The following is a 20,779-nucleotide window of genomic DNA, read 5'->3' as shown; positions in this document are numbered from 1 at the left end:
AGAATAACAATGAAAAATAATCGTACTAAAAACTGAATTGCGCATATGTGCTTTCAAGACTCCTGATCTCGGCGCTGAAGAAGAGGAGGAGAGAAAAGTAAATTAAGACGGAGGAAACAAAGCAAGAGAAGAGAGAAGAAGAAAACAGGACGTGTACAGATGTGCCTTCATGAAGGCACTAAGTAGATTTCTTAGACTTGGCTCTGAATCAAAGACACTGCAGGTGTCACATTACATCCACGACAAAACCACAACGAAAACACATCATTATTTTTAAGAGGAAATCTTCCTTTATCGCCGCTTTTTCTGTCGATTACGATCGTCCTGATGACTTTACCAGTTGTGTGCAGTAGCGGAAAGAAAAAATAACTGCCAAAACAGTACTACAGTAGATTGCCAGATAGGGAAGACGAGATGGGGCGTAATGTAAAGCACATGGTCCTCGGAGACTGCCATACACGTTACAAATGAAGAGTTAAAAATTATAAATGATAAACTGAATCAATAATAGTGATTATTATTAACTTTATTGGATAAGTGATGCAAAGTCCGATATCCAGACGTTACCTTACGAACAATATTTCGTGTGCGGTGAAGAATTTTGCGGTCGAACTTTCTGCCAAATAGATAATACTGGTAGAAAAATTAAAATAACGAACGTTCGTGCCTGTGTTGAATTACTTCAACGAACGTGAATATTTTTAATCTGTTAGGAAGATGCAAACATACTGACTTCATCCTCATGAGACTCGTCATTCGGCTATTGAGAGATGTACACTGCAGTGTTATATGGCCTTATTCAATACACAAAGAGGCCATTTCTTTTTTATGGAAAAGAGGAGTTTTGGGAGTATTAAGTAAACAATGCGCTAAAGAATTAGTATTATATATATATATATATATATATATATATATATAGATATATAAAAGAAAAAGAGTTGGGGGCGTTGGGCAGGGGTTGGATGGGGTGGTAAATAAGAATGTAAACGGCCCGAGAAACCGAATTGCTTAAAAGTATAACAAGGTCTTTTAATGTCCAACAATGTAGCTCTCCTCTCTCTCTCTCTCTCTCTCTCTCTCTCTCTCTCTAATGCTAAGCAGCCCAAATGTCCTCAATGAAACATTAGCATATGAATGCAGTGCCTTAATGGATAAATTTGGTGTGCTGCAATTTATATGCAGTATATTTACACACACACATATGTATATGTACATATTATATAAATGCTTGTGTGTATATATATATATATATATATATATATATATATATATGTGTGTGTGTGGTGTGTGTGTGTGTGTGTGTGGTCTATGTGTGTTAGTGTATTTAAAAGTGCTGATTCTGTAACAGGTTTCGTTAAGGTGCGACCATGTTCAAATGATAGAGTTACTGAGGGATTCTTGAAGGAAAAGGAAAGAGTAATATTACCTTTTACTTCAAGTGAGTAGTTCCTCGTTGGACGAGTGGTTTTCGCGCTCGGCGGCCAAACCGGTGGTCCAAAGTTCCATTCTCGGCTCGGCCAGTGCGGAATTTATTTCTGATGATAGAAATTCATTTCTCGATTTAATGTGGTTCGGATCCCACAATAAGCTGTAGGTCCCGTTGCTAGGTGACTAATTGGTTCCTAGCCACGTAAAAATATCTAATTCTTCGGGCCAGCCCTAGGAGAGCTGTTAATCAGCTCAGTGGTCTGGTAAAACTAAGGGATACTTAACTTCAAGTGAGTTCGTGAGGGTCGTTAACTCATTCCAATGGAAGGAAAAATGTTGAGTTCATTTGAGGGTCAAATGTCGGGACAGACTCGGTCGCTTTCAACTTTCTTCTTCGTTCCCAGTGTGGCAGAACTGCCGTAATACCCATCTTAGTGTCATCGTTGATTCTTACTTGGATATGCTGGGTAACAAACCCAGACGAATTCCAACTCGTATGATTTGTTCGCCCTGTATTTTTCAAGCTTTATCTTGTGTATTTGGTGGACGAGACCATCATGGGCATGGCTGCCCCTAGGCAAGATCAGTCGCTGGTATGTAAGATGTGTAGATGAGAGTCTGAACAGAATTTGCGGTATAACGACGCCTGAAAGGGGATTCGTAGTGCTTTTTGTCACTTGCTGATGCTCGGACGTTATAGCGTGATCACGTTTATGAATTTGTACATGCCTTATGAACAATCAAGGAAGGCACATCTATATGTTACAATAGATTCATAATTTATGCTTTCCCTTTTCCAAATAGGGAAAGTATAAATGAAGTAAAAAGTAATGCATATATGGCAAATTTTTTAATGAAATTAATATGCTTATATATATAATATATATAATGTGTGTGTGTGTGTAATATGTATGTATATATGGGAATGTCGATGTGCGCTCACGCAGCAGAAGAGGACTTTATATGGTGAGAATGTGGAGTGGGCAGTAGTAAAAAATTTGTGTATGTGAAATAACGGATAAAGATATATTAAGTATATCTTAGTTTTACCAGTCCACTGAGCTGAGTAACAGCTCTCCTAGGGCTGGCCCGAAGGATTAGATATTTTTACGTGACTAGGAACCTAGCACCTCAGTGGTGTGGTTGGTATGGTGTTGGCGTCCCACCTCGGTGGTCGCGGGTTCGATTCTCGGCCATTCCATTGAGGAGTGAGAGATGTGTATTTCAGGTGATAGAAGTTCACTCTCGACGTGGTGCGGAAGTCACGTAAAGCCGTTGGTCCCGTTGCTGAATAACCACTGGTTCCATGCAACGTCAAAACACCATAGAAACAAACAAGAGGTAATATTCACGGTGAATTGCGAGATTGCTTGCGAGATAGGAGTGGATGGCGCATGATGAGGAATGTTCGACATGCTGCTGATAGGCCATCTTTGTAGGTGCAGGAAACGCCTAACGTCGCAGAAGTTTTAAGGTTCGGGAGATTCAATCCACGTCTCGGCAAGTCAAGTTTGAATTTTTCAGTGATTTGTGTTGTTTTCATTTGGGGCCACCTTCTTGGGGTTGGGGGAAACTGCTGAATGATATATATATATATATATATATATATATATATATATATATATATATATATATAATATATATATATTGTGTGTGTGTGTGTGTGTGTGTGTATGTATGTATATATGTATGTATGTATGCATGTATATATATATATATATATATAATATATATATATATATATATATATATATATATATATATATATATATATATATATATATATATATCATAACCGAAGGAAAGGTACTGAGGAGAGACATATTAATCCGACGTTTCCAGGGACCAGGCCCTCGTAGGGAGGTAGTGCCCTCAGTGGACCTCATGTGGTGCACTGTAGGCATTACTTAAGGTTCTTTGCAGCGTGCCTTCGGCCCCTAGCTGCAACCACTTTCGTTCCTTTCACTGTACCTCCTTTCATATTCTCTTTCTTCATCTTGCTTTCCACCCTCTCCTACTATTTGATTCATAGTGCAACTGCTTTGAGGTTTTCCTCCTGTTACACCTTTCAAACCTTTTACTGTCAATTTCCATTTCTGTGGTAAATGACCTCATAGGTCCCAGTGCTTGGCGCCTATATTCTATATTCAACTCAACTTATTCAGGGACCAGCCCTATTTTCAAGCTGATAACTACAGTAAAAATACTCATCCAAAAATAGAGTTACAATATAAACCAGATTAAAAGAGCACCAACGAAACTCAAGTCCCATATCCAATAGAGGAAGGAAGATGGGTGACTAGAGGAACGAAGGCATGACCGTTGTTTACGCCAGGTATGACATGTATAGAGGGGTGGAGGTAGTTAGGCTGTTTGGTTTCGAAAAATCGTTTCAATAAAGAACTATTCAAAGACCGCTATCTGTTGTGGAGAAGACGGTTTTGTAAGATTTTCATATTTGATATTACTCTTGCATCTCTTTGTATAGTCACGGACGCTGGAAAATTCAGATGATAAGTTAACTCCAGTACACAACCCCCCCACCCCCCCCCCCCCCCCCCCAAAAACCCCCCCCCCCCCCCCCCCCCCCCCCCCCCCCCCCCAAACCCATGGCAATCTATTCGGACCTTAATGCTAAGGTCACACATTCACATATCAAACGCACGCACGCCCACACATGAGCGAAATTGGTAGTTTGGCAACAGCTTACGTCAGTAAACCGTAAATGTAACGTAAAACACACGTAAAATCGTAGACGTACGGTGACGGGTCGTCCGGTCGCTAAGCTCCGCCCACTGGGTCGCCGTAGCCACTCCAGTTTTGAAATGTTCAAAACAAGTCGTGGGTGGTCACGCCAAATGTCACCTGACGTAGCTCCAGGCATTGCACGTGGGAGCCACGGTGACTGCTGCTGGGTAAGCGCTAGGGTCACCAGCATCGTTTGGCCGTCGTTGTTTTCTTTCCGTGGCGAAGCACGCGGGCCTCCTAATTGCGCTGTAGCCTACGGCGAAACCGATTAACACATTTACAACCCTGTACGACATGGCAACGCTGTAGCGTGGTATAATAGGTCAGGTCGGCGCCCTCAGGTCAGCTGTTGTTTCCGTCTCCCGAAACCAGTAGTTTCCTTCAAGCACTCTCCACAACGCCCTTCAAGATGACGAACCTCCTAAAACGACCAAGGAAGGGACCATCAACGTCACATCTTGCAGGACCTTCTTTCGGCCCGGAAAAGACTCCTACAGCCACTCCTACAACCACTCCTGCAGACATTCAGGACAGGGAAAAAGTCAACTTCCACCTACAGGAGTCGGAGTTGGATGAGATTCTGACTGATGACAGCGACATGGAAACTCTCCTTGAAGCTACACCCATTGACGAGGGACAGAACGTTCCCTTGAAGGAGAATAGCCAAGACATCGAAGATATTTGTTTCTTCTGAATAGCAGTCTTACAATAATGGTGTAACAAATAATGTAAATATTTGAGAGGAATTCCTATATACATCTAAAAAATATTATCTTGAATAGGTAGAATTCCTATTTATTTAAAAGAATGTTTGATAAGTTAGTAGATGTTATTCTATATCGCTTAAATATAAATCGCCCATAGTCAACAGTTTTATAAGTCTAAGTGTATGTCTGAATGGTAAAATCGAAGCAAGAAAATTCTAGTGCTGTCTTAGTCTATACTACTTATCCTATGTTCAATTATTTGTGGTGTTACATAATTACATATTATATATATTACAGATGGCTACTATCAAAAAGTTACCATAAAACTAAAATAGATAAATTTGTAGGAAAATAACGAAGAGACGAGCTGTTACAATGATTGTCTACAGAACGGCAAGCTCTGTTCACAGGCCCGCCCTTTTGTACCCTACGGCACCACAACGGTGGGCGTGGTCTTGACGTGAAGTTGACGTACATAGAACATTACAATATCGGCGTTAGTTTCAGGTAGACGTCCGACCTTGCTTTCTTTGCGCGTACATTTGCGGCGCAATTTACGGTGCTGGCTTTATGTCCGGCTAACGGACATAAAGCCAGCACCGTAAATTGCGCCGCAAATGTACGCGCAAAGAAAGCAAGGTCGGACGTCTACCTGAAACTAACGCTGATATTGTAATGTTCTATGTTACGTCAACTTCACGTCAAGACCACGCCCACCCCCGTTTGTGGTGCCGTAGGGTACAAAAGGGCGGGAATGTGAACATAGCTTGCCGTTCCGTAAACAATCATTGTAACAGCTCGTCTCTTCGCTGTTTTTCCTACAAATTTATTCTATTTTAGTTTTTATATGGTAACTTTTTGATAGTAGCCATCTGTAATATATACAATATGTAATTAATGTAACATCAAAATAAATGAACATAGGATAAGTGGTATTTAAGACTTGCACTAGAATTTTCTTGCTTTCGATTTTACCATTCAGACATACACTTAGGCTTATAAAACTGTTGACTATGGGCGATTTATTTTAAGCGATATAGAATAACATCTAATAACTTATCAAACATTCTTGGAAAATAAATAGGAATTCTACCTATTCAAGATAATATTCTTTAGATGTATATAAGAATTCCTCTCAGATATTTACTTATTTGTTACACCATTATTGTAAGACTGCTATTCAGAAGAAATAAATATCTTCGACAAGGGAACGTTCTGTCCTCGTCAATGGGGGTAGCTTCATGAAGAGTCTCCGTGTCGCTGTCATCAGTCAGAATCTCATCCAACTCCGACTCCTGTAGGTGGAAGTTGACATTTCCCTGTCCTGAATGTCTGCAAGGAGGGTGGTTGTAGGAGTGGCTGTAGGAGTCCTTTTCCCGGGCCGAAAGAAGGTCCCTGCAAGATGTGACGTTGATGGTCCCTTCCTGGTACGTTGATGGTCCCTTCCTTGTCGGTTTTAGGAAGGTCGGGATCTTGAAGGGCGCTGTGGAGACGGAAACATCAGCTGACCTGAGGGCGCCGACCTGACCTTTTATACCACGCTACATGTTGCCATGACGTACAGGTTGTAATGTGTGAATCGGTTTCGCCCTAGGCTACAGCGAAATTAGGAGGCCCGCGTGATTCGCCGCGGAAAGTAAACAACGACGGCGAACGATGCTGGTGACCCTAGCGCTTACCCCGCAGCAGTCACCGTGGTTCCCACGTGCAATGCCTGGAGCTACGTCAGGTGACATTTGGCGTGACCACCCACGACTTGTTTTGAACATTTCAAAACTGGAGTGGGCTACGGCGACCCAGTGGGCGGAGCTTAGCGCCGGACGACCCGTCACCGTACGTCTACTTTTTGATTTACGTATGTTTTACGTTTACATATACGGTTTACTGACGTACGCTGTTGCCAACGACCAATTTCGCTCATGTGGCGTGCGTGCGTTGATACGTGAATGTGTGACCTTAGCATAAGTGTAGTGACATACTACAACCGTTGCCGGTGCGGCAGCGGCGAAAAAAATCCAGCCAGCATGTGTTTATCCTATGGGACCTGACATACTAGAGAAACCGACACCGCGCACGGTCGCGTTGCCGCTGTCTGTTTTTTTTCTGCCGCACATGTTGGCGGAAAAAGAGTAAACAACATGTTATGCTAAGGTCACACATTCACGTATCAACGCACGCACGCCCACAGCAATGAGCGGAAATGGTAGTTGGCAACAGCTTACATCAGTAATGCTGGGGTCACACATTCAAAATGACCTTGAATAGCTGGTAAACAGGACACGGGCTAACGGACGTAAAGTCAGCACCGTAAATTGCGCCGCAAATGTACGCGCAAAGAAAGCAAGGTCGGACGTCTACCTGAAACTAACGCCGATATTGTGATGTTCTATGTACGTCAACTTCACGTCACGACACGCCCACCGTTGTGGTGCCGCAGGGTACAAAAGGGCGGGAATGTGAACATAGCCTTGCCGTTCTGTAAACAATCATTGTAAACAGCTCGTCTCTTCGTTGTTTTCCTGCAAATTAATCTATTTTAGTTTTATGGTACTTTTGATAGTAGCCATCTGTAATATATATAATATGCAATTAATGTAACATCACAATAAATGACATAGGATAAGTGGTATATAAGACTAGCACTAGAATTTTCTTGCTTCGATTTTACCATTCAGACATACACTTAGACTTATAAAACTGTTGACTATGGGCGATTTATATTTAAGCGATATCGAATAACATCTAATAACTTATCAAACATTCTTGGAAATAAATAGGAATTCTACCTATTCAAGAAAATATTTTATATATATATATAGGAATTCCTCTCAAATATTTACATTATTTGTTACACCATTATTGTAAGACTGCTATTCAGAAGAAACAAATATCTTCGACGTCTTGGCTATCCTCCGTCAAGGGAACTTCTGTCCCTCGTCATAGGGTAGCTTCATGAGAGTTTCCGTGTCGCTGTCATCAGTCAGAATCTCATCCAACTCCGACTCCTGTAGGTGGAAGTTGACTTTTTCCCTGTCCTGAAAGTCTGCAGGAGTGGTTGTAGAAGTCTTTTCCGGGCCGAAAGAAGATCCTGCAAGATGTGACGTTGATGGTCCCTTCCTTGGTCGTTTTAGGAGTTCGCCATCTTGAAGGGCGTTGTGGAGAGTGCTTGAAGGAAACTACTGGTTTCGGGGGACGGAAACAACAGCTGACCTGAGGGCACCGACCTGACCTTTTATACCACGCTACAGCGTTGCCATGTCGTACAGGGTTGTAAATGTGTTAATGGGTTTCGCCGTAGGCTACAACGCAATTAGGAGGGCCGCGTGCTTCGCCGCGGAAAGTAAACAACGACGGCGAACGATGCTGGTGACCCTAGCGCTTACCCGCGCACGTCACCGTGGTTCCCCGTGCAATGCCTGGAGCTACGTCAGGTGACATTGGCGTGACCACCACGACTTGTTTTGAACATTTCAAAACTGGAGTGGGCTACGGCGACCTAATGGGCGGAGCTTAGCGACCGGACGACCCGTCACCGTACGTCTACGATTTTACGTGTGTTTTACGTTCACATTTACGGTGGACTGACGTAAGCTGTTGCAACTACCAATTTCCGCTCATGCGTGGGCGTGTGTGCGTTGATACGTGAATGTGTGACATAGCATAAAACCGTTAATGTGGAAAACGTAAAAACACACGTTATCGTAAAACAAACCTAAAATCGTAGACGTAACGGTGACGGTCGTCCCGCTTGCTAAGCTTCCGCCCACTAGGTCGCCGTAGCCCACTCAGTTTTGAAATGTTTTCAAAACAAGTCGTGGGTGGTCACGCCAAATGTCACCTGACGTAGCTCCATGGCATTGCACGTGGAACCACGGTGACTGCTGCGGGGTAAGCGCTAGGGTCACCAGCATCGTTCGCCGTCGATGTTTTCTTTCCGCGGCGAAGCACCCGGGGCCTCCTAATTGTGTTGTAGCCTACGGCGAAACCCATTAACACATTTACAACCCTGTACGACATGGCAAACGCTGTAGCGTGGTATAAAAGGTTCAGGTCGGTGCCCTCAGGTCAAGACTGTTGTTTCCGTCTCCGAAACCAGCAGTTTCCTTCAAGCACTCTCCACAACGCCCTTCAAGATGCCGACCTCCTAAAACGACCAGGAGGGACCATCAACGTCACATCTTGCAGGACCTTCTTTCGGCCCGAAAAGACTCCTACAGCCACTCCTGCAGACATTACAGGACAGGAAAAAGTCAACTTCCACCTACAGGAGTCGGAGTGGATGAGATTCTGACTGATGACAGCGACACGGAAACTCTCCTTGAAGCTACCTCATTGACGAGGGACAGAACGTTCCTTGACGGAGGATAAGCCAAGACGTCGAAGATATTTGTTTCTTCTGAATAGCAGTCTACAATAATGGTGTAACAAATAATGTAAATATTTTGAGAGGAATTCCATTACATCTAAAAATATTATCTTGAATAGGTAGAATTCCTATTTATTTCCAAGAATGTTTGATAAGTTATTAGATGTTATTCTATATCGCTTAAATAATAAATCCGCCCATAGTCAATAGTTTTAAGTTTTCAAAGTGTATGTCTGAATGGTAAAATCGAAGCAAGAAAATTCTAGCTGCCAAGTCTTATATAGTACTTATCCTATGTTCATTTATTTGTGATGTTTACATTAATTACATATTATATATTGCAGATGGCTACTATCAAAAAGTTACGATAAAACTAAAATAGATAAATTTGTAGGAAAACAACGAAGAGACGAGCTGTTACAATGATTGTCTACAGAACGGCAAGCTCTGTTCACAGGCCCGCCCTTTTGTACCCTGCGGCACCACAACGGTGGGCTGGTCTTGACGTGAAGTTGACGTACATAGAACATCACAATATCGGCGTTAGTTTCAGGTAGACGTCCGACCTTGCTTTCTTTGCGCGTACATTTGCGGCGCAATTTACGGTGCTGGCTTTATGTCCGTTAGCCCGCGTCCTGTTTACCAGCTATTCAAGGTCATTTCACCGCGATGATGCCCACGATCCACATACGTGGGCATACGCCGTCGTGATACGTGAATGTGTGACCCCAGCATTAAGCTATGGCTACTGATATACTATGCCGCGCGCGGCGGCGGGAAATCATTTATCTTTTCTGGTATATATATATTTCTACTAATGTAAGTATGTTGAAAATCTCCATGTATTACTTCTATTATTTCCTCATATTTTCATTGCTTCATTATTAATGCCAATTTCACCAATATGGGTAGAAGTGGTTTAAAACTAACAAGATAATACTATTATTATATAATTACGCAGTACTATCTATTGCAATATTTATCGCTAAAAGCAAAACTGTATTTAACTTTTTTAATATATTAATTCCCTCAGCTCGCTATCAACCCAAAGTAGACAACCCTGCCTGTGATGACTTTGATCTGCAGTAGCTTCGAAGCAGTCGTCAGGTGCACTTCTTTTCTCGCTCACACTCCTGTTTTTCAGGAATTCAACACAGAGAAAACCGCACTGCAGGTCGGTTTGCCTCTATAGTATGTCAGGTTCAAACTTTCTCGGTTTGCCGCTGTCGCGCGCGGCAACGGTTTGCCGCTGTCGCGCGCGGCAACGGTTTGCCGCTTGTAGTATGTCAGTACACTAAGAATTCTTCTTAAGGCTCCGATATATTTTCCTAGATCATATCTTGGACACCTATATAAATAGACAACGTGAGATACCATGAGAGTGTTCAACTTGTCTTTATATTTAAAAATAGATCGAATTTTCTGTTTTTTTTTTTTTTTTGCACTTTGGAATAGAATTGTCTATTTAGTGAAAATGGAATACTGGCTTAAAAGGGCATTCTAAGTACAGTCGGAATATCATTGTTAGGTAAAAACCTCGTATGTGTAAATTTGCGAAGGCATTTAAAATATAAACCACTCGGATAGCAGTTATCACCATTGTATGTGTGTGTGTATAAATTTTCGAGTCTAGGTGTCGTCTTTATATTGCGTTCAGAGCTGGAAGCAAGGCCGTTACACGGATGACCGAGGTGTTTTCTATTTAATCTTGCTGCCTTCAGTTTTGTTCCGACGCTTACCTTCGTCTACAGAGTATTTTATGCATTTATAAGAAATGGTGTTTTTATCATAGGGACTGAGTTGTACGTTAATGTTAAATCTCTCATATTAGGGGAAAGATTACGAACAATTTTTACTCTGAACAGATGACTCGTCAAGAGTAAAGAATGAAAGTATTAAACATATATAGCTATAATCGTACTTTTGGCATCGCTATAGGTACCAACAAAATAGGCCACCACCCAACCGTGGCTGAGTTTCATGGGCCGCAGCTACGAGTTTTATGAGCCGTGGCTGAGGCCACCACCGGACAGAAAACTGGACTCTACATCACATTTTGTACTATAGTAGATTCACATCAACCGTGTATTTGATGTATAGGCCAGTCCTTTACGACGCTCCTGATAGGCTGTTGATAAGCAAATCACAGGGCTGGAAACTCTGTCTCTCTTGAGAGTCCACATGGGTAGGATCTATGTTCCACCTCTCTTGAGGGCTACGTTTTTCAGGAGAGGTGAAACATACATCCTGTCTATGTGAACTCTCTCGAGAGAATGAGAGTTTCCAGCCCTGTGATTGGCTTATCAACAGCCATCAGGAGCGTCATAAGGAACTGGCCTAGACATCAAATGCTCGGTTGATGTGAATCTACTATAGTATATTACTATTATTGTTAGTATCGGCAATGTCTGAGTGTAATTGTTCAATCTTTCATTTTAAATAGTTGTGTTTTCGCAATTTCTCTATTGTATCCGATTTGTGTATTTGTGTATTGGCATATGGGCTCGAAATGAAATCAGTTGTTAATTACTTGCAAATGTTAGTATAACTATTAATAGAATAGTCAATGCATTCGTTGGTGGTGTAAAAAAGCTTTTATCAGTCATATAAAAAATGAAACGAATTTTAAAACGACTTGTTTGTCTCGCTTTTACTAGAAAAACTCGCCTTCGTGCAGACCCCTACCATGAGAGAAATAGCGTAATTGCTGGTGTCAAAAAAAAAGAGACCAACCTAATGAACACGTGTCGCTTTCTCGTGCCATTCCCTCTCAAATTTCATTAAGTAACCCCCTCCTGTAATTGGCAACTGCGCAAAAGTAAAAAACAGTGTAAGCGGAATAATAGGACTTATCGCATTCTGCTTTTTGAAAGGGAAGCTCAGCAAGGTCGGCCGTGCAGTTTTAGTGCAGCTTGAATTCGGTGAGTTGTCCTTCTAAAATAGTTTTAAGTGAATCATTGCAACCAAATGTCTCGGAACATTGAAGTCATTCTTATACACTCAAAAATATTCCGCAGCATTCTTCCAGTTGTTTTTTGTTCACCAAACAATCCTGTAGCATATTCATTCGATGCACGCAAGAAATTAATAAATACCAGAAAAAAAAGTGTTGTGAAAAATGTACGAGGCATTTTGCAAAACTCACCTTTGAGCCCTGGGAAGAAGCGTCAGTGAGGACACTGAAGTTTAAATGGAAAAAGTAAGTGTGGTTAATGATACGTAATATCCAATAATTGCTGTCGTAGTTACACGAATAAAGTGATAAATGTAGCTTCCATAATGGTTATCAAAAGCACACTAGCAAAATAGGGGAAATATTTTCCATAATCTTGCTTGATACTCATGATTTCACGCTTGGGCAAAAAAATTCAAATGACTCGCGTAGGTGAGAAGGAAACCAGACGAATGTTGATCATTAACAGCCATAAAGTGTGTTCAGTAAGCGCCTATCATAAAAACAAATTAAATAAATTAAAAACAATGTAGACAGAAAGAAAGAAAATGTGAATCGGTTGCATTGAAGTGCACGACCCCGTTGCATGAGGCCTACTAGTACTATTCTCCAAGATCAACGTATCATTGACGTGGCTATCTTCAACTCCTAACAATTGACGTTGCGATCAAGAGAGAAATACAATTATTTAAAGAAAGTTATTTGTTTGTGGAATTGCTTATGTACCCTAGAAATAATGCAAGTCATTTCCTTTTAATTTATACTATTAGAGATATAATTTGTTTCCAGTGTTGCGTTTGGCTTAAAGATCCAGGATGAATATAGTTAAATGAATGAAAAAGTATGCCGAGATTGGATGTTTCACCACGATGGAGTGTTTAATTACCGATGTTTACAACTTGGAAGAATATGGTAATACATGTAAATAGTTACAAATACTGATACCAATGGAATAAGATTATCATAATTTATTTTATTTACACGTTTTAATAATATCGTAGTTAAAAGTAAAACTAAAAATGAAAAATCCAGCTCAAATAGGAAAATGCAGGATTTTCGTTGGAAAAAGAAAGAAAAAAAAAATCGTCACCGGCAAAAACAGCAATAAGTGTTGTGAGTTGGCTTTATGCTCTTAGTAGTATGTTGCCAACAAGTACTTTTTTATATAGCCTGTTGTTCGAACGATTTTGGAGAGCGCTGCAAAACTTTTTTTTCTTATTTTTTTTTTTTTAGGGAATTTCCTTAATCTGCTTACAAATAGATTTCTGCGTGTGTGTACGCACACAATCAAGCGCTTGGGGTGCAAACTAAGCAATATTGTCTTTTCACAAAAACATATTTTAATTGTTAGATGAATTGTTTTAACAGATATTTTTGTGTTTTCAAACCTTCGAACTGGTTGTAAATAATTTTAAATAGGTTGTTACAGTAACTGACTTTCTTGCGTTACAATCAAGGCCAGTGTTTATCTAACTGCTTATTTTTATTTCTCTCTTTCTTATATTGTACTTTGAGTGTACTATAAACTTTATACTTTAGTTAATAAACAGCTCTCGATGAAGGCCAGTGGAGGCCGAAACTGTTGAACCAAAGGAATTTCCGCTTTCTTTTCCCTGTGGACTACAACCTCATATATATATATATATATAGATATATATATATATATATATATATATATATATATTTATATATATATATATATATATATATATATATATATATATATATATTTCTTATTAAATCGTATTAAGGCTTCAATAACACGGGATGGTTTAGATTTAAAATTCTTTAGTCTTGAAAGTGCATTGATACCTAAAGAAGAAGGCTACGTCTTCGAAGTATTGCACTTTGTAAATTAAAGAATCTTGAGCATCACTATATATATATATATATATATACACATATATATATATATATATATATTATATATATATATATATATATATATATATATATATATAGTTATTATCAAGAACAGTCCCTTTTGTTGCCGCTCGTAATTCACTGTGTAATACAAAATCTGGATATTTTAATCTTTAGCCTGTTTTCCTGACTTTCTATTTAATCATCAATGTACTCAGGCTACATGTAAGGGACTCACTTAAACGCATAGATGTGAAAACAGATTTTTTTACTTTATTGCTCTAGCCAGACTGAAATGTACATGCGCGGAAATATAATAATAATAATAATAATAATAATAATAATAATAATAATAATAATAATAATAATAATAATAATGATAATGATAATGATAATAATAATATAATAATAATAATAATAATAATAATAATAATAATAATAATAATAATAATAATAATAATAATAATAATACGAATAATATATGAAAATCCCAGGAGAATTTGTTTTAGGGTAGTAATGAGTTTGCATTTTTCGCTGGAACTTTTTAGGTTCCAGTTGCGCAGCATCCTGGGAAGATTGAGGTTCCAGCTGCACAACATCCTCCAGAAGACTGTTCCACAGTCCAACGATATGGGGAATAAAAGACCTGTGGAACTGAGATGTTCGACAGCGAGGTACATTTACTGCATATTTGTAGGTGTTCTATATAGGATGTATTTAAACCCCTCACTAGTCCTTTTTGTTTGGCAATCCAAAGACGTTACGCTCCTGTCACATTTTCTGTTTCCATGCTGAATCTTATTGATCGGACCAGTTAATTTCATTTACCAAAGAAAATATTTTCATTATCGTTCCCTGGCCAAATATATAATTATGATGTCGTCAACATATCTGAACCATATTACATTGCGGGGAATTTTTTTTTTTATTCTGCTTCCAAAACATTCCCACTATAAATTGTTTAAAGGGTTTACCCACTGCCACACCAAAATTTTGTGAGTGAAATTTCCCGTTAAATTAAAATTTACATTCTTTTACACACATTTGAATCAATTCTGTCATAGTGTTCCTGAAAAGTACTATTTCCATTGGGCTGCTGTCTAAGGGGTCAGCTATATTTCTAACAAAATATCTTTGTGAAGAATGATACCACATGAACACCAACAAGCCTAGAATTAATATTAATTTGTAAATTATTTGATTTATTCATCAAGTCTATACCAGAAATAATTCCAACCTTTGGGTTGAGAATGTCGACAAACTATTTTGCTAAATCGTATGAAGCGGAACCATTGGAATTAATAATTGGTCTAGCGGGAACATGTGTATGATGCGTTTTCATAATTCCATACAAATACGGTAAAGATTTTGAGGTCACATAAAACCGTTTTATCAGGTTTCATTTCCATTTATTATTCTTTAATAATAACTTTTATTTACAGAAATTGCTATTCACAACGTTATTCGCTCAAAATAAAACTTCCGTGGACAATACAAAAATAATTTTAAGCTCTTTAAGAATTTGTCTTAAATTTTAGCGTTTATTTTCAACTACGGTTTATTCTTGCATGCATGATTTTACTTGCTGACCTGTTCATTTCTTTGGTAACTGCCTGTATTTTGCAAGATTCCTCCCCACAAGGTTCTCTTTCCCATTTGTTTTCAAATATGTCCGTTCTCTTCTGTAGAAGCCACCTTATACGGTTAATGGTTTTTGCGGCCTGTTCTATATTATTGTGCTGACATTCTTAATAATAATCATATATAACGAAAAACGTACATAAAATATAGACCTTCTTTGGCCGATAGTCAGTAATGACCCTCAAATTCTAGGACCACCTGAGATTACCCGAGGTTTCCTTAATGCTACGTTACCTGCGGACACGTGTTGATATTTGCGTTAAAAGATAATCGAGACAACGGACTCGCATCATGATTAGCGATGGCCGGATCATATAATTAACGGGGAAAATTACACGATAGCAAAGCTTAGTAGGGGAGGAGCCATGACGCTGATTACAACTCGAGACGGTGTTTTTTTTTTTTTTTTTTTTCTGGCAGAAATTACCTGCGCGAATCGCTTCGGTAAACCTACTGTAACTTGTGATGCAACTTGTATGCAAAAGTTAAATTTAAAATATATTGTATCCTTAGAAGTTTCTTACATATTTAGCATTATTAATCCAGGTATTTTATTAGTCAGGGTTAGTAAGAATGAAAAAAATAAAAGACTACAAAGAAGAAAAATGATAATACTTAACAAGAATATAAAAATAGAATATTCTAAGATCATGAATATTTCAGAAAAGTAGGGGTTACCTAATTCTAAAATTGCTGGTATTTGTGAGACATAATACGCTATTATAATAAAGCCATGAATAATATCAAATAGTTTGGTTAATTTATTTTATATTATAAGTGAAAGTATGGTGTGCTTAATTCTTAAGAGGTTTTTTTTATAGATAAAACCGAAAAAAGGGCTAAAAATCACTTTATGCTCAGATAATTGTTATTAAGTATGTCATATATAGAATAATTACTGCTGAAGTCAGGAAAATGCGTCTTTTCATGTTATTGAAAATAAAGAAGAGTGCCTTGTCATTGTTTTATTGTTATGCAAAATGTGCTCACATTATACATTATAGACCAAGCTACATCTTTGCAGAATGGAATACCCGTGGGGGAAGGTGTCAGGATTGCTCCAGTCAGTGGTTTGGGGCTCTTGAAAAATTCTCTTATCATGACACTATTGTGCTTCCGATTGTGAAGTCCAGTCGCTGAAATGATTGAAGTTATTCGCCCTCAAAGTCCGGAGAGGCATAAGATTAAGCATACGAACCGTGTGCTTGTAATAGTATATGATATGAAACTGTTTCACTAACGAGTATTTCGCAAGCGACCAGATTTCTTTGTTGCATTTTCCCTGGCTGGGATATCGATATGCAAGTATGAAATTTGTCTCAGAAAATGTCAAGTTTATTCTCGGCGTGTGATTAAATGGTTGGAGATCATCTTTCGACGCTGCAATAGCGAGAACCCGGAAGGATTTCAATTTTCGCAGAAGGAATATAAATGACCTTCAGTTATGTTGATATGTCCTAAAATGATAGAGATATCTCTGCAATTAGTTACCTGCATTTAGATGACGACAGTCAGGTAGCTGAGTGTTCCTAATGATTTTCTTAATGGCGAGACGCATTTGCACCATGGCGGTGTCAAACAGGCAAATGGATGTCATTTGTCATATTTAACAATTCTCCTTAAAATGAAAAACATCGAGGCATTGCGGAGACTTTATCGAAATCGCCTCCAAAAATGGATTCGCGTAGATCATATTCTTATGTCAGGCTTTCTGATATTTTTACCAAAATCAAAATAGTATCAGTATTTTCAGCAAACTATGGCATACGACTGGCTCAATGTTGATGTTCATGTTTCTTAGAACGGAAGTGGTTTTTACAGCAAGTGTATTTTTAAAATATATCTATTCTAATGTAATGAATTCTGTTAATATTCATATTTATATTTTTAGAATAACATTATCATTATAAGTGAATATGTCACAGAAAAAAAAAATCCTACTTATAAAAGCAAGCCACTAGCTATTTTGATGATTGAACTATTTCATTTACCTGCAGATTCGGATATCCTACCTTCGTAGTCCACTAGCCATCTATCATAAGAATTTGTGTGGCGTTTTAGATGCAACTGATAACTAATGATTTAGATTACGTAACAGCATGAAATAAATCCTGTCGTTAGCGAAGTTGTTAAGGTTGATTGCTCCTTTTCTATGCTAGGAAAGAATAAATCACCTCTCTCTCTCTCTTTGTAGGTTTCTGTTATTCCTAACTGTTGCAATAATCACTTTTACTGCAAGTCAACTGCACCTTCCGGGGAGAGATACTGTGCGAGGCTAAATATAGTTTTTAGATAAATCTTGGATGTAGTTGCTTTTAATTCTCCCACGTAATATGAATCGTGTATATATATATATATATATATATATATATATATATATATATATATATATATATATATATAATATAATGGGCCTGGTCTAACCTACTAGGGGTTAGTCTTTTTTCATTTAGACTACACTGTTGGAGTTTGCTAGTTGGTTCCCATGTCTGTTCTGTTGAATACATATCGGACTGTTTATTGCTTTTGGTAAAGAAAATGCCTGGTTATTTAGCAGCGTAGAAATAGGCAGTTGTTACCTTTCTTCCGACTTCATTTTTTAGGTGGGTGGGGACGAGTGTTTGCTTTACAGTAAACGTAAACATTTATGGCTTGTAGCAACAATACAGGAACTAATTCAGCCATTGAACGTAACACATGTTAACCATTGACATGCAAATCATCGTTAATGTTTTCGTGCGTTTTTCAAGAGTGCGTTGGTCTGAACCATGTTGACATTAGTTTCCAAATAAGTCAGCCCTATAGAATAGGAAAAAATCGTGGGAGTCATTATTCTAGATATACAGTAATATAGTATGGATTTGTAAGTGTTCAGTTTATCGGCAATAAAAACTGCTAATTAGAGTTGATATATAAAAAGACTTTTAATATATTTAGCGGTTGTTGAAATTTGTTTCTGAGTACTATGGCAATTAATGAGAAAATTAATATGGAGTACTTACACTGTACAGTAAAATCACAGATCATGTCGTTATGCATATGATGAACTGAATTTTGCTAATTCCAGGACCCTAAGAAAAAAAATCAACTGTATAAACAGCAGCTAATGACCTTTAACGTTTCGCTTTTATTAGAGATTCTTATATAAAGAAAATGGAGAGAATGCAAACTGAATAAGGACGAAAATTCTGGTTCTGTTAGTGAATGCTCGAATATTTTAGCCCTGCATTACACACACACACACACACACACACACACACACACACACAACTTCTAGACCAGCACAGGTTGAGGTAAAAGGTAAAATGTTTAAAAATAACTCAACGTATCAACAGCCAAACGCATATCGATATGTGTGCGTGTGTTTGTTTGGCAGCTTTGGCTGTTAATACGTAAGTTACTTTAAAAATTGCATTATCGTTATCTTCAACTTTTGCTAGCCTTGAAGTTAGTTCGAAGGTAAAGTATGAAAGGGTCATGCAGTTAAATTTCTTTGGCCTAATCGTCTAAAATAGTAGTCACAAGAAGAGATGCACAATAGCCCATGGAAGACTTACCGAGTTCCTGTAGCGGTCACTTGCACCGCTGCGCGAAGACTTTGGCAGTCTACCGTTTCCGGCGGTAACTCGGTTAGTTTCCTCGTCATGCCACACTGTTCAGTTATTAGCCTAGTTAAAATTTTACCATAAGTGTTTCCAGTTGACAATATTGATTCTGACCTGTAACGTCATTTCACGTTTTCAATATTGATGAATGCAGTAATCGACTTGCATAGCAACTCTCAAGGTAAGTACAAAATTAATATGTTATCAACTTGAGCCTTTGTTTTTTAGGTTAAGTTTTCATGCCCCTTAAAAAGCTTAAGAATACTAAGTTTTCGAGTCCCTCAAGCGCAGTATTGCAATTCCCATATTTCTTTTATAGCTAGCAAATTATTTTCATAACATCAGTGAATACAACCATCTTTTTTTTTTCAAATTATTTTCATAACATCAGTGAATACAACCATCTTTTTTTTTTTTTTTTTTTTTTTTTTTTTTAAATAGGCTAGCGTTCAAAGTTCGTAGGCTAATGTAGGGTTACTGGAGAAATAAGATAGCCAAGGTGAAAAGGTTACGTTAGTGCTGTGAAACTTGATTCATGGCCTTATGCGGCATGCCTATGATAGAGAACGTAAAATACCCTACTGGGTTTTACATGAGAATAGTTTGGTAATATTTAAAAAGTTACCTACTACGATACAGTTTTACGGCGAGACCTTAATGTGTATCGAATGGTTTTGATCTTATCCCGTTTGGATACTTACTTTCCAAAATCAGCACCCCCCCCCCCCACCCCACCCCAAGGAAAAAATTATAATTTCACGTCTGTGTATATTTTTATTAGAAATAATTAGGGAAATTTGGTTGATGTCCACTTTAACCTATCGCATGCTGGAATAGAAAATATAGTTAGTTTTCATTTGCTTTAATGTTTGCTGTGAACTTTTCGTTAGAAAATAAGTACATACTTTCAATTTACCCACATGAAATTTCATTTAACTGAGGCTTGGGCTGTATTTTTATTAGTCATAAACTAGCTTTACTTTATACTGGATCACCCATCATTGCTACAGTCATGGAAGACCACACTGGGCAAGCAGGGTTTTTTGGTAGGGGGGAAAAATAAATTGATCGAAATACAGGGATACAGTTACCTAACCTAATGTAGGGTGCTGGGATTCCCCCCCCTTCCCCCAGCCTAACCTAACCTAGGGCACTGTTAACTAAAACAAGCATTTGGGTTCAGAACTAACCTTGTCCACTTAACCTAACCTATATAGCTAAATAATTAACCATTGTTCTTGCATATGTGTATGTTTTATGTTGCTTAGGGTCAGGTTAGGTCAAGCAGGAAGGGGAAGGTTAGGTTAGTTTTGAAAAGTTACTTTTTGTGTATCCGCGCTGAAATATGGATATTCTAGTGTATTTTCATATTACTTTAATGACTTGCATAATGATCTTGGTAAAACAGCAAATGAGTTGCCTGTTACTGGAGGTAATGGCCAGCTTAGAAGCAAAACAAAGACCTATT

At 38.5% G+C, this 20,779-nt stretch overlaps 1 protein-coding gene across 10 annotated transcripts in view; it reads left to right on the top strand.

The window, feature by feature from the left end:
* The window catches only part of LOC135210876 (collagen alpha-1(I) chain-like), an 891,724-nt gene that overhangs the window by 392,014 nt on the left and 478,931 nt on the right, over positions 1 to 20,779 (top strand). The window contains exon 1 of one of the 10 annotated variants that reach the window (XM_064243796.1): positions 19,302 to 19,492. The exons of the other annotated variants lie outside the window; for them this stretch is intronic. Coding sequence (XP_064099866.1) covers positions 19,456 to 19,492 — 37 coding nt within the window. The 5' untranslated portion in view covers positions 19,302 to 19,455. Of the gene's footprint in view, positions 1 to 19,301; positions 19,493 to 20,779 lie in introns of those variants that run through there. 10 annotated transcript variants of the gene reach the window in all.

Source organism: Macrobrachium nipponense, chromosome 4, assembly GCF_015104395.2.
Source record: "Macrobrachium nipponense isolate FS-2020 chromosome 4, ASM1510439v2, whole genome shotgun sequence".
Taxonomy (NCBI): domain Eukaryota; kingdom Metazoa; phylum Arthropoda; class Malacostraca; order Decapoda; family Palaemonidae; genus Macrobrachium; species Macrobrachium nipponense.
Note: the sequence above shows the minus strand (reverse complement) of the source record. Positions and strands in the feature narration are given on the sequence as shown.